The 13,158-nt window shown below is 39.6% G+C and overlaps 1 protein-coding gene across 2 annotated transcripts in view; it reads left to right on the plus strand.

The window, feature by feature from the left end:
* LTA4H (leukotriene A4 hydrolase) overlaps positions 1–8,903 on the plus strand; it is a 30,573-nt gene extending 21,670 nt beyond the window's left edge. For both annotated transcript variants that reach the window (XM_084617296.1, XM_084617297.1), the window contains exons 10-19: positions 468–538; positions 651–762; positions 2,134–2,278; positions 2,364–2,467; positions 2,883–2,953; positions 4,209–4,263; positions 5,186–5,281; positions 6,222–6,304; positions 7,434–7,538; positions 8,226–8,903. In XM_084617296.1, coding sequence (XP_084473422.1) covers positions 468–538; positions 651–762; positions 2,134–2,278; positions 2,364–2,467; positions 2,883–2,953; positions 4,209–4,263; positions 5,186–5,281; positions 6,222–6,304; positions 7,434–7,538; positions 8,226–8,358 — 975 coding nt within the window. In that variant the 3' untranslated portion in view covers positions 8,359–8,903. The remainder of the gene's footprint in view (positions 1–467; positions 539–650; positions 763–2,133; positions 2,279–2,363; positions 2,468–2,882; positions 2,954–4,208; positions 4,264–5,185; positions 5,282–6,221; positions 6,305–7,433; positions 7,539–8,225) is intronic.
* Positions 8,904–13,158: the final 4,255 nt, after the last annotated feature.

Consider the following 13,158-nt stretch of genomic DNA (forward strand, 5'->3'; position numbering starts at 1 on the left):
TTCATGATTACATGAATCATATCTCCTCCCATTTGTAATGAAAAAACATCCCTGCACTACAGCAGTTGCATACCTGAAAAAGCAATATCAGGAAAGCACTAAAACACCTTAAATAATCTTTCTTTTAATGTGACTTAGCAGTTTAAAACAAGAACAGCCGTCACAGCGCCAAACAGATCAGCGCTGCTAACCAGGGAAGACTCTGTTCACAGACCACAATTTGAAAACTACTTTTTCAAGGGGTGTGTGGTGTGGGACATTGTAACACCTGAGTGAATCTGATATCTAGAGGCTTACTTACAATAAATGGCAATCTGCTTTGTATATATAATTGTTAGCCCATTGTGATTCCTGCTGCTGCCCCTCTCTCCACCAGTTGGCTTTGACAGTGTATTCTCTGGGATAATCTAATGAAATCTACTTCTGACATGGGATGGGTGGCTTTTTTTTTTGTTTTTGTTTTTTAGGTTATTGCTCATGAAATCTCTCATAGCTGGACAGGAAACTTGGTGACAAACAAAACATGGGAGCATTTTTGGTAGGTGTAATACTGAGTGCATTACGAAAAATTGGCTCTTATCTACCATATAAAAGTTCTGAGGAAATGTTTTGCCATCTCACATGAATTAATGTTCTTGATAATTCTCTAGGCTAAATGAGGGACACACCGTTTACTTGGAACGTAGAATTGGTGGACGGCTGTTTGGTGAACAGTTCAGGCACTTCCAAGCTTTGGGAGGTTGGAGAGAGTTGCAAAATACGGTAAACTAGTTTTGGTAGAAGTTTATTGTATGTGTATGTTTAAACTTAACTCATCAAAATTAAGTTGTCGTAACGTTTCCCTGAAATACGCAACAGAAAACAATAATAGTAATGCTCCTGAAAATCTTCGTGTTGGTAGCGGAGTACCAGTGTTCTCTCAGGTTTGTTTATGAACAAGAAGTTATTGTTCAATGTAAACATGACACTGCTAGATTACGGATGATGGTAACATTTTCAAAAAGACCTTAAGTCTCAAGGATCTTTTAAAGATTACAGGATCTTCTGAAAGGCTGAATTTCATCCCAAACTACTCCTGAATATTGCAACAGCTAGTGAATAATAGTGAAACCTTAATGTACAGGAAATACTGCAATAGTATAAGCTTTTAAAGCAATTAGCAATTTAAAGTATAAGCCTTTAAAAACCCTTTAAAACAAGTAGCTTACTAGTGAGCAGCTAAAAGTTGCCTTTTTGTGATAGCCATAGCCAAGGCCACCCTTCTCAAACTTCAGACGTTCTGGAGTGTGATACAAGCAATTGAAATGTCTGAGAGAGAACTGAAATACACAACAAAGCCCGGGTATTCCACATTGCACCAAACTGAGTGCTGAAGATCAGGAATCCTGATACTCAGTTTCTGCCTCTAGGAGGAGAATTTAAGCGGTTGTGGTAGTTGCCTTTTCAAAGACTTTGTCTCTGGCTTAACTTCTTAAAAATTGTCTATTTTTCCCCTTCCTCCAGTGCCTCCCAAGAGAAATGCCTCACCCCTTTAGGATTAATAGTTTTGTTGTTCATCCTGTCAGTGGTAACTTCTGTTGTTGTTTTTTTGTGTTTTTGTTTTTTAGTTTTTTTTGAAGGACTAAATAAACAGTCTATGATTTCTGTAGGAGGAAAGAAGCTGTTGCCATGGCTACCCATCCTTTAATGGGAACAATGGCACAAATGGGAACAAACTAAACATGGGAGCATGATCACAAGGCCAGCATAGCTATGTCAGTTAAGAATGATAATATCTCACCCCCAACTAACACAGCTATGCAGGCAAAATCTTTCAAGTGGATGCAGCCAGTTTAGCATCTGATGTTCAGGGAGGTGGTTTAGCTGTATTGGCAAAAGGACTCTCTTTTTAAACTGGTATAAGCGAAGTCTTCACTAGTGGGCTTTGCCAGTATAGACCAGCCCTAAGATGAAAAGTTGGGCTTGTAATGTGTACTAATTCGGGAACTTCAGCAAGGGGGATGAGCTAGAGCCATGTGCACCAAAGCATGGTAATCTTAGTCTGGGATGGAAGATGGCTGTATAAGATGGCTGCAAATCTGTGCGAATTGTGGAGCCTTTCTGGGTGATTATTTGTGTATAATGTTGTTACAGATAAATACTCTTGGAGACACAAACCCTTTCACTAACCTGATCCCTAATTTGAATGAAGTAGATCCTGATGTTGCATATTCTACTGTTCCATACGAGAAAGGCTTTGCTTTGCTTTTCCATCTTGAACAGCTTCTTGGAGGACCAGGTGAGCATTAATAGTTCTATTTTAAATAGGATTTTTATTTTACTTTGAAACATTGGCTTTATTAATTGATACTTTTTTAACTTAGATGTCTTCATTGGCTTCTTGAAGGCTTATATCCAGCAGTTTGCCTATAAGAGTGCTGTGACTGAAGATTGGAAGAAGCTCTTGTATTCCTACTTCAAGGATAAGGTTGGATGGTGCTTCAGGCTATTTGAGATCCTACAATTGTGTGAAACTGGCAGAATGTATTCTACTTGTGGCATAGCTCAGGAACCTGAAGATACCCCATATGGTCAGAGTAAAATAGGCTGATAAATAAAGTATTACTGCCTTTTTAAAAAGAGATGGCGCTTATGCCTCTTCACCCTCATTCCTATGTAGAGAATATGTAAAGATGTAGCATAAAATCTTACAAACATGGGTTTGGGTTACAGTGCATGTGTTCAAAATAGTTATTCAGAAGTAAACTACATAGGAATCAGCACTTCAGTTTTGGTTTGTAAGACCAGCTTGAGCTAAAGATTTAAACTAAATTTCAAATTGCAAACTCTTTAGAGAAAAAAACGCATAGATGGTAAACTGAATAAAGATCTGTTGTTTGTAGGTGGATGTTCTCAACAAAGTTGACTGGAATGCATGGATGCACACCCCTGGCATGCCACCAGTAAAACCAACGTAATTGTGCTTTCTTCTCTTGTCTTTCTCGCCTAAAATTTTTGCGTTCTTCCCAAACATCAATTAACTATTTGAAAAACTTGTACTAGAGCTGGTCAGAAAACTTCTACAAAACCTTATTTTCTGAAAATATTTGGAAGTTTTTTTGTGTGGTGCGTGTGTGTGTTTGTTTATCTTGGGGGGAATATGATTCTGATACTTTTCCAAACTGAGAGATGTTGGAGAAAGGTATGTTGTTTTTGTTTGGAAAATTGCCACAGAAAATGGAAAAATTTCAAAGTGTGATTTTCCCCTCCTCTCCAATCCCGCCCCCGTGGAAATCTCTGCAAGAAACATCCCTCTTCCCCCCGCCGCCCTCTTCATGCTGTCCAACCAGCTGGAGAGTGTACAACTTCTGAATGTGTTTACGTTCTGAGGTTGACTAAAAGATATTGCTCCATCTGTGGTCAGTAGTGCATGGGGCTATCAATGAGCAATAGCAATATTCACAACAGAGATCACAAATACCACGAAGAGTGGAATTACTGTGAAAAAGGAGAGCATGGAAATACATTTGTGGTGACTCTCATTGTAGAAGATTTTCCACATATTGCATTGCCGTGTGAGGCGCACACCTATGTTATAAATAGGCTTGGCAGAATTTTAATTTTATTTTTTATAACTTCAACAGACAATATTGATGATTTTGTTCTTAGATTTTTATTGATTTTTAAATTTTCACAGTTGTGGAAAATTGAAGGTTTTTTAAGCATTTTTTTCAATTTTTGTTGGTTTATATTTTCACAATTGTAGTAAATTATGGGAGGAATCAGACAATTATTTAGTGACACTTTGAGATTCAAAAAGTTAAAGCCTTATAAACTGTTAAATGCAAATTGTCAAAATAACATGTCAAAATAAAATATTCTTAAATCAACAAGTCATATCATACTATTAATTTCCTAGTCTATTTGTAACAAGCCGCATTCCAAAATTTAAATCACTAGTTTTGACTCTTAAGTTCTCAAACATCATTTTTGCTTACTTTGCCCTATCTGTAAGTTTCAGTTATTGATGGAAATGTATTTCCATTTGGTTTGTTCGTGTACGGTGAAATCTGTTTACCAACACTTACCGATAAAAATCTGATCCTTCCGAGCCCAATTATAGGCCATCTTGCCACTTTTACACAGCCTGTGCTACAATGCCCGTCAAATGCACTTGGAGTTACTCACATTTCTAAAATATAATCCTTTGTTTTTCAATCCTTTTTTAGATATGATATGACACTATCAAATGCTTGCGTTGCCTTGAGCCAAAGATGGAGCAAAGTGAGTTGTTAAAGAATTCTGCAGATGTCTTACAGATATTTTAACTATGACAAACTAGTTCTGTATAATAAGAGAAGGGCTCACATTAAAGAAAGTATATGTCTGGTGAAGGAAATGCTGCCATGAATTTTTGCATTATTTCATTGGCTAAACTTTCAAAAAGAGTCCGTAGAGGTGCTGCAACTTCTTGAAACGAGAAACTGCATTGTACCTGTAAACTAAGTACTTACACCGCTAACTATCTAGTGCATGCAGATAATGTGCAAATTGAGAATCCCATTGTTCATAGTTTACCCTATGCCTTAGGAGTGCAATTTCAAAACTTTTTGATAGGCACAGATATGGAAGTAAGTCTCCATTACTGATTATATCCTCATACTAACACTGCCCCATCTTTTATAAAGCAGGCAGTATGTACTCCTTGGTAAAATTAAGCAAAGCCAATTACAACAAATCATTGCTAATTTGTAGTAATGTGTTTTTAGTTTTGCCAATGAGTGTAGCATCCTTATTTTTGTCAATTTTGTGTGTTTTGGCCCTACTGCGCATTTGCTTCACCTTAATTCTCCTCTTGTCAAAGATTCTTTTTATGAAAAAGTACACATTGCAATTGTTGTACTCAACTTTCGATATTTTTTTAATAAGAATCTCTTAAACTTACTTTGCACTTTTTATTTCATTATCTTTAATAGAAAATGAAATGGTGAAAACAAAAAACCACTCAACAAGCCCCATGGCTTTCCCATTTTTGGATTCTTTTTTGTTTTCTGTAACTGCGGAACTTAAACCCTAACAGCAGTATTTTTACATAAAGTAGCTTGAAATTAAATGCAGGTGTCCATTTAAAAAAAAAAAGCAGACAGATGATGTCTTTGCTGAAAAAGCCAAGTATAAACTATTTGTTTTTTATTTGCTTATTTAGGCCAAAGAAAGCGATTTGTGCTCATTCAGCTCAGCAGATATAAAGGATTTGTCATCCCATCAGTTGATTGAGTTTCTGGCACTGTTACTACTGGACGTAAGTGCAGGCTAGGAGTAGTTTGATCTCCTAAGAATACAAGCAAAGGCACAAATCTATTTTGTAAAACCAGGGAGCTCATACGTTGCCCACACTTCTGAAGATCCTTATTCATCCTACTTAAAATCATTTGCTGTTCTTTGGGACAGCCAGTAAGAGGTCTCCAAAACCCATTCTTTCTTAATTATTCACCTGATGAGTAACATCCAGAGACTTTCAGTCAAGGAGGTATAAACAATATTTGAGGAGTGGTTGGGTTTGTTTGAATTTTAGCTTTTATGTATTGTGTGACTAAGCTTTAAATAAAATTGTAACCAGTTTGGAGTGCTTCAGTGATACTGGGGCTGTACTAAAGTTTCACAGACTTAAGCTATAAGAAAAGGAGTACTTGTGGCACCTTAGACTAACCAATTTATTTGAGCATGAGCTTTCGTGAGCTACATAAATTGGTTAGTCTCTAAGGTGCCACAAGTACTCCTTTTCTTTTTGTGAATACAGACTAACACGGCTGTTACTCTGAGACTTAAGCTATGTCTATACTACAGAACTTGGTCTCCTGTGTAGCCGCTCTGTATTTTAAATCACCCCCCAGCAAGCAGTGAGAGTGTCTCCCACTGACACAGCACTGTCCACTCCAGCACTTTTGTCAGTGAACCTTATGTTGGTCAGGGGTGTGATTATTTTTCACCCCCCAACCAACAAAAGTGCTAGTTTAGACAAAGCCTTAGTAACTATCATATTATCTGTTTCCCCTTCCTTAGTTAGGTGGAGTGGAGCAAAGGGAGGGAATATGCAAGCACTTGCCTGTAGCCATCAGTTTTTTGTTAAATATTCTCTCCCTTGTAGTGAAAGTTGTCTTTCTAGGTTTTGCCTCCTCTCAGAGAACATCGGTTGAAATATACCTCTTACTCATTCTTCTAATTTTGCAACTTTTTTTTAGGCACCACTTCCTCTGTCACATGTAAAGCAAATGCAGGAAGTTTATAACTTCAATGCTGTAAACAATTCTGAAATAAGATTCAGGTTAGTAATAGTATGGAAATTGCTTCATGAAAAGTGTTTGTGTATAAGATAGTATTTTCCCTTATCAATCTGAGAAGTTCCATTCTACAGAAATCTAATAGGACACGCATGAATAGTAATGACCTCTGATAAATGTAATTTTTACATGTGCAGTGTTTCTATGTACGAATTAATGATGAAATGGGAAAATGTATTCCAGTCTGAGCATCCGAAATTAACAATAACACCTAGGTCATCTAGTCTATTCCCTTGCCAGTGTGATTGTACCCTGTAGTAAAAGTCCTAAGGCTTTGTCCACTTAACTTTAGATCTGGCTTTGCCCACAGGGTTTATGCTCTCTTTAAAGTAAACAATTATTAAAACTTAAATGGAAATTTAGGAAAAGCATCAGAGGAAAATATTCCTTTCCTCCCATTAATTCTAGTTTATTCCTATCACTGTAAATTCCTTTGTATCTCATATTTATACACCCTTAAAACATGTCTGAACCCCAAATTATGTTGTTGGAACTCTAAAAGAATATTTATATTGGGAGGTATTATAACTTTTTAAAACGGGCAAAATTGCCCAGTTTGCCATTGTAATAAACTTGCCACAAAGTGTTTTATTGGTTAGGGATTTTGTGTCTTGTCTCAATGTACAGTAACCCTTTGCTATTTACCATTGACAAACCTATATTCTTTAAGTTTAGAATGTAGTTCCCAGTTCATATAATGTTGAGTTCTATTACTTTTGCTTTGTTTTTGTATTTATAACAAAATAGATGAGCTTGTGCAAATAGATGCTTACTGCTATGTAATGACTTCCCCCAAACATACAGCACCCTGATCAACAGGGCCCTAATCAGTGCCTTTGGGATTTATCATAAAACAAATATATACACCATTATAAGAGAAATAATTGCAAAAGTCAGTGTGGGGAAACCCAGTTCAACCTCATTATGAACTTAAAGTACTTAGTATCTGAATGTCATGTTGCGTGTTTGGTAGCATGACCTCTTCATTCTTAGGGTGAAGTTAGGGAACACGATATTAGATATTAGTGGAAGATCACAAATTTGAAAACTACTACAAATAAAAATTGGCAACCAACTTGGCGGAGAAATTCATGTTTAACTACATTTTTTCAGATGGTTACGTGTCTGCATCCAAGCCAAGTGGGAAGAAGCCATTCCTCTGGCTCTAAAAATGGCTACAGAACAAGGCAGGATGAAGTTTACTCGTCCCTTGTTTAGGTAAGACTTACCTACAGAACTTAAAAATGCACTTCTTTTTTTAATAATTGTGGACACTCCTGTATAACACAGGCCATAGGACTCCTTTGAATTAATTCGTTTTTGAACTGGAGCAGGAAGTGACTCACTGTAGAACTTCCAGAGCACTTTGAACATGAATATCTCTACGTTTGCAAGATAAATTGAAGTTCTTATATTTTATTAATATTTTTAACATAAAAACCGAGCAAACTTAAATTGCAGGGTGGAAAACCATTATATAAAGCAGGGTTCGTCAACCTATGGCACCCGTGCCAAAGGCGGCATGTGAGCTGATTTTCATTGGCACTCACACTGCCTGGGTCCTGGCCACTAGTCCGGGGGGCTCTGCATTTTAATTTAATTTTAAATGGAGCTTCTTAAACATTTTAAAATCCTTATTTACTTTACATACAACAATAGTTTAGTTATACATCATAGACTTATAGAAAGAGACCTTCTAAAAACGTTAATGTATTACTGGCATGCGAAACCTTAAATTAGAATGAATAAATGAAGACTCAACACACCACTTCTTAAAGGTTGCTGACCCCTGATATGAAGGATAATCTTAATATAAAATCTTCAAAGTAAGAATAAAACTTTTAGGTGAAAATCTATATTTAGACTAGTTTCTTATTTGTACTTATATTATGGAATTTTTTGCAGGGACCTCTACAACTTTGAGAAGTCTCGTGATCAAGTTGTCAGCTCGTTCATGCAGCACAGAGCGCGCATGCATCCAGTGGCTGCAATGCTGGTGGCCAAAGACTTGAAAGTGGGTCAAGGACAGACTGCTTAATTTCTTTAAAAAGTTATGGCAAATTACTAAAACAGAACTGTAACTCTGCACATTATGCTAACATGCATGCTTGATTATCTGTCTGACTTCGTGTTCTGCTACTGTGGCAATAATTTGGCTTAAATGGATCTTCAAGATGACGTTTAAAAACTTCAGTCTTGTACATGGAATGAAATTTTGGAAAACTGATAAATCCTTTGAGAGATGAATGAATGGCTCTAGTACAAACAAATTATAAAGTACTTAAAGGAAAAGATGACTTTTCTGAGATGCATTTGTGTTTATCAATCGTGTGGACTTTTTTACAAATTTTGAACAAAGTCAAATCTTTTTTTCATACGAGCTTTCATACAGCAACGCACAGTTGAAGTCCTGAGTCTTTAAATATTTGGGGAACAAAATCTTTTAAATAAAACAGGTAACTTGTCTGGTCTTGTACAATCAACAAGTGTAGAAAGTAAAAATAAAAATGTCATAATAAATAGCTTTTCCTTGCTGACTTCAAATATTCTGATTTCTACAATAAACCTGGAAGAAAAGTTGAATGCGCTTGGAACTTAAAAATCATGTTTGTATAAAAACTGTTTTTGCTTGTGTGGCCCACATTACTTTAGTATCTGAACAATTTTGTTTCTCCTTCCAACTCTGATTTTTTATGTTTTTGTTAACATGAGTTAAAGTATGACATGATTCAGAGTAACAGCCGTGTTAGTCTGTATTTGCAAAAAGAAAAGGAGTACTTGTGGCACCTTAGAGACTAACCAATTTATTTGAGCATGAGCTTTCGTGAGCTACAGCTCACTTCATCGGATGCATGCAGTTTCCACGGCATGCATCCGATGAAGTGAGCTGTAGCTCACGAAAGCTCATGCTCAAATAAATTGGTTAGTCTCTAAGGTGCCACAAGTACTCCTTTTCTTAGTATGACATGAGTTACAGAACATACTGTATGTAACAGCTGGAGCTGATTGTCAAAATTCAGTTTTTTGACAAAAAAGTTAATCACAATATTTCAAGCTGAAATTTCAGTACTAAACTTTCAGGCTTTGTCCTGTGTTCTGTTGACTCACTGTATTTTTACGTAAACAGTCCTGATATGGGCCCTTAATCAGTCAGGCATTTAAGTAAATGAGTAGCCCCTTGACTTTACCTGGCTGGCTCAGGGGCTCTCTGATAGCAGCCTTCAACTACCTCAAGGGGAGATTCCAAAGAGGATGGAGCTCGGCTGTTCTCAGTGGTGGCAGATCACAGAACAAGAAGGAATGGTCTTAAGTTTCAGTAGATGAGATCTAGGGGCACTCTATTTGATACCGGCTTCCAACTAGTCATCAACCCTTTGATCACTACCTGTTGAGCCTGACAATCTAGCCAGATTTCTATCCACCTTATAGTCAATGTTCCCTCTAATTTCTGAAGGCTGTGTGTGCAAAAAATTTCCTCTGTGCAAATTTTTGTGCGTGTGGTGTTTTGCCATGTGCGCAGGGTTTAGGATCTGTGTGCATGCACACAGCTTAGAGGGAACAGTGCTTATAGTCCATTCATCCAATCCATACTACTTGAACTTGCTGGCAAGAATACAGTGGGAGACTGTATCAAAAGCTTTGCTAACGTCAAGGTATATCATGTCCACAGAACCAGTTATCTCATCGTAGAAGGCAATCAGGTTGTTCAGGCATGACTTTCCCTTGGTGAATCCATGTTAACTGTTCCTGATAATCTATTCAAGTTCTAGTTAGAAACTGTTCAATTAACTTGATAGAAAGCTCTCAAACGGAAAGTGATCCCTTCTGAGGGAGCTGCACTAAATCATTATAGTTTTCTGTGGATAAAGCTTTACTGAGGGTATGTCTTCACTACCCCCTGGATTGGCAGGCAGCGATCGATCCAGCGGGGATCGATTTTATTGCATCTAGTTTAGATGCAATAAATTGACCCCCAAGCAGTCTCCCCTTGACTCCGTACTTCAGCGCTGCGAGAGGTGCAGGCAGAGTCGACAGGAGCGGCAGCGATCTACTCACTATGGTGAAGACACCATGGTAAGTCAATCTAAGTACGTCATTCACATAGCTGAAGTTGCGTAATGTAGATAGATTTCCTTCACACCTCTCTTCTTCCCCCCTCCCCCCCCCAGTAGACCAGGGTTAAGCCACCCTTTCCCATCTTATTCCTCAGCGTAGAATATTAATGTCTGGTTGAGTCAGGTGAAAGTAAGCAGGTACGCGCTGGTATGGCATACTGGTAAGAGCCAGTGCGCCGTACTGGGATCGGCTTTCCCAGATGGCAGTTTAAAGCCCTGGGGTAGCTGCAGCGGGGATTTAAAGGCCCCGGAGCTCCAGCCCTCACTACTGCCCTGACCCTTTAAATCACCGCTGCCCCAGGGCTTGGGCAGCAGGGCTCAGGTGGGGATTCAAAGGGCCCCGGAGCTCCAGCTGCTGCTACCCTCCACCCCCTGCCCCTCCCCCGGCGCCCTTTAAATCCCTGTCTGAGCACTGCTGCCCAAGCCCTGGGGTAGCAGCAGTGGCGGGGATTTAAAGGGCGCTGGAGCTCCAGCCCCCACTACCTCCCCACGGCCCTTTAAATCGCTGCCTGAGCCCTGCTGCCAAAGCCCTGGGGTAGCAGTGGTGGGGCTCTGGCAAGGATTTAAAGGGCCCCAGAGCTCCAGCCACTGCTACTGCCATGGGCCTTTAAATCCCCACTGGAGCCCTGCTGCCGAAACCCTGGGGTAGCAGCGGTGGGGCTCTGGTGTGGATTTAAAGGGCCAGGGCGGTAGTGGTGGCTGGAGCCCTGGGGCCCTTTAAATCACCGACGGAGCCAGGCCGCCGCTACCCCAGGTCTCTGGCAGCAGGGCTCAGGTGGGGATTTAAAGGGCTCGGGGCTCCGGCAGCTGCTACCACAGTGGAGCTCCAGGCTCTTTAAAGCTCTGCCAGAGCCCCAGAGTAACAGTGGCAGCTGGGAGCCCCCAGGGCTCCTCAGAGATTTAAAGGGCCCGGGGCTCTGCTGCGGTAGCGGCAGCTGGAGCCCTGGGCCCTTTAAATCGCCCCTGAGCTCTGGGGTTAAAGAGCCCCGGACTCCCAGCTGCCACTACCCCAGCTGGAGCCCTGGTTCTTTTTAAATCAAGATGTAAAGGGCCTGGGGATTTAAGGCCCTGCCTCTTCTGGTTAAGGCCACGCCCCCTGCTCAGGACTCCGGGGTACTAGTAAGTCCTCTAACTTACTTTCACCCCTGGGTTGAGATCATGGCATTTGAAAAAGGATTCTTCCTTTTTCATTGTATATGTTAACTTATGAGGGGGGGAGAAACACTTTCCCCTATTCCTGAGACAGACACACACACACACACACACACCCCACTCCCCAAAATATGGGTATTCTGTGATAGTGAGGATTTTGCTACTATTTCTTTTAGCCCTATGTCTGCCTTGGTTTCCCTATGCACTTGGTACTGCTGTGCACTGAGTGTAAAAGGGAAGGCATTAAGTGTTTGAAACATGTAGCTGTCTGGTTGGATACTAGACACATTCACATGTGTGTGTCCTGTTCCATTTGTTGATGGATGATCAGGAAGAGACTATGGAAGCCACAAGGACTGGGAAGCAGAGGCACACTGGACATGTGAATGCCATAAAGGACAGGTGTGAACAGACTGCTCTTAGGGCTGTTGCTGTGAACAGAGGACAGATTGGGAGAGAGTGTCAAAATGGATCTCAGAGAATCAAGGTCTGGCAAAGCCATTGCTTCCACCAATGTGGTGTCTGTCTTAAGCTTACCTTTCCAATGTTACCCTAAAGACTTGAAGATGTTATATTCCGGGTGACTAATAAATGCTACCTTGGTTTGAGAAGTCTGCCTTACCTCACTGCAGATATCTGCTGTTTGCATTGCTGTCTAAGGTGGAAAAGCCTCTCTCTCTCGAGTGATCTCAGTTGTGTAGGGAATCACCACTGGCTTTGGGAAGTTTGCTGAAACTGTTGTTCCAACTAGTAAACTCAAGTATGTTGTATCTGTATCCTTCTTTAACTTAGAAAATGGGTATAGAAAGTAGATCCATATGATTTCTACAGTGTCCATTTTTAGCCCATTTTCTTCCTAAACAGCGAGGGATATGTTCTCAGATTTGTGAAAAACATTTTCTCTTTTTGAACACTGTAAATTGTTTGGTTTTATGATTTTCCTTGGAGGAAACTTCAAGTGAATTTAATTTAGTCACATTCCACAGATAGTGGGAAATTGACTTCAAATTTTTCTCTTCCACAAATTCCTACAAGTCTATACTAATTAAATGTGATTTGTAATCGCTTCCTAATGGCTTGAAACTATCTGCCTTTCCTCATGCTAACACTGATACAATAGGTAGTGTAGAGTAAAGGTGTTAATATATCTTACGCAAGGTAGGTGAGGTAATATTTTATTGGAGCAGTTTCTGTTGGTGAAAGAAGCATTTGAGCTACATAGAGTTCTCCAGGTCTGGAAAAGTAATCACTGTCAGGGTTACATACAAGGTGAAACAGATCGTTTAGCATAAGTAGTAAATATGTTGCAAGAGACCATTTAAGATGAAGAGGGTGTGTCTTCCTCTTTAAAGGTGAAGCTATCCAAGATTCCTATGCTGAAACAGACATTATACCTAGTATATATTTTACTTGGTGCTTGTCAAGCTGGCATTTTTCTACACCGTATTTTAATCCCTTCCTGCGTCTACAAAGAAAGCTCAATACAGCAGTGGTCTAGGGGTATTCCTAGTATGTCCTCCTGTTCATAGTAACTCCAGTTGCAGGGGAGCCCTCTAGTGATTGATATGGAC

This window comes from Lepidochelys olivacea, assembly GCF_965140295.1.
Source record: "Lepidochelys olivacea isolate rLepOli2 genome assembly, chromosome: 1".
NCBI classification, from domain to species: domain Eukaryota; kingdom Metazoa; phylum Chordata; order Testudines; family Cheloniidae; genus Lepidochelys; species Lepidochelys olivacea.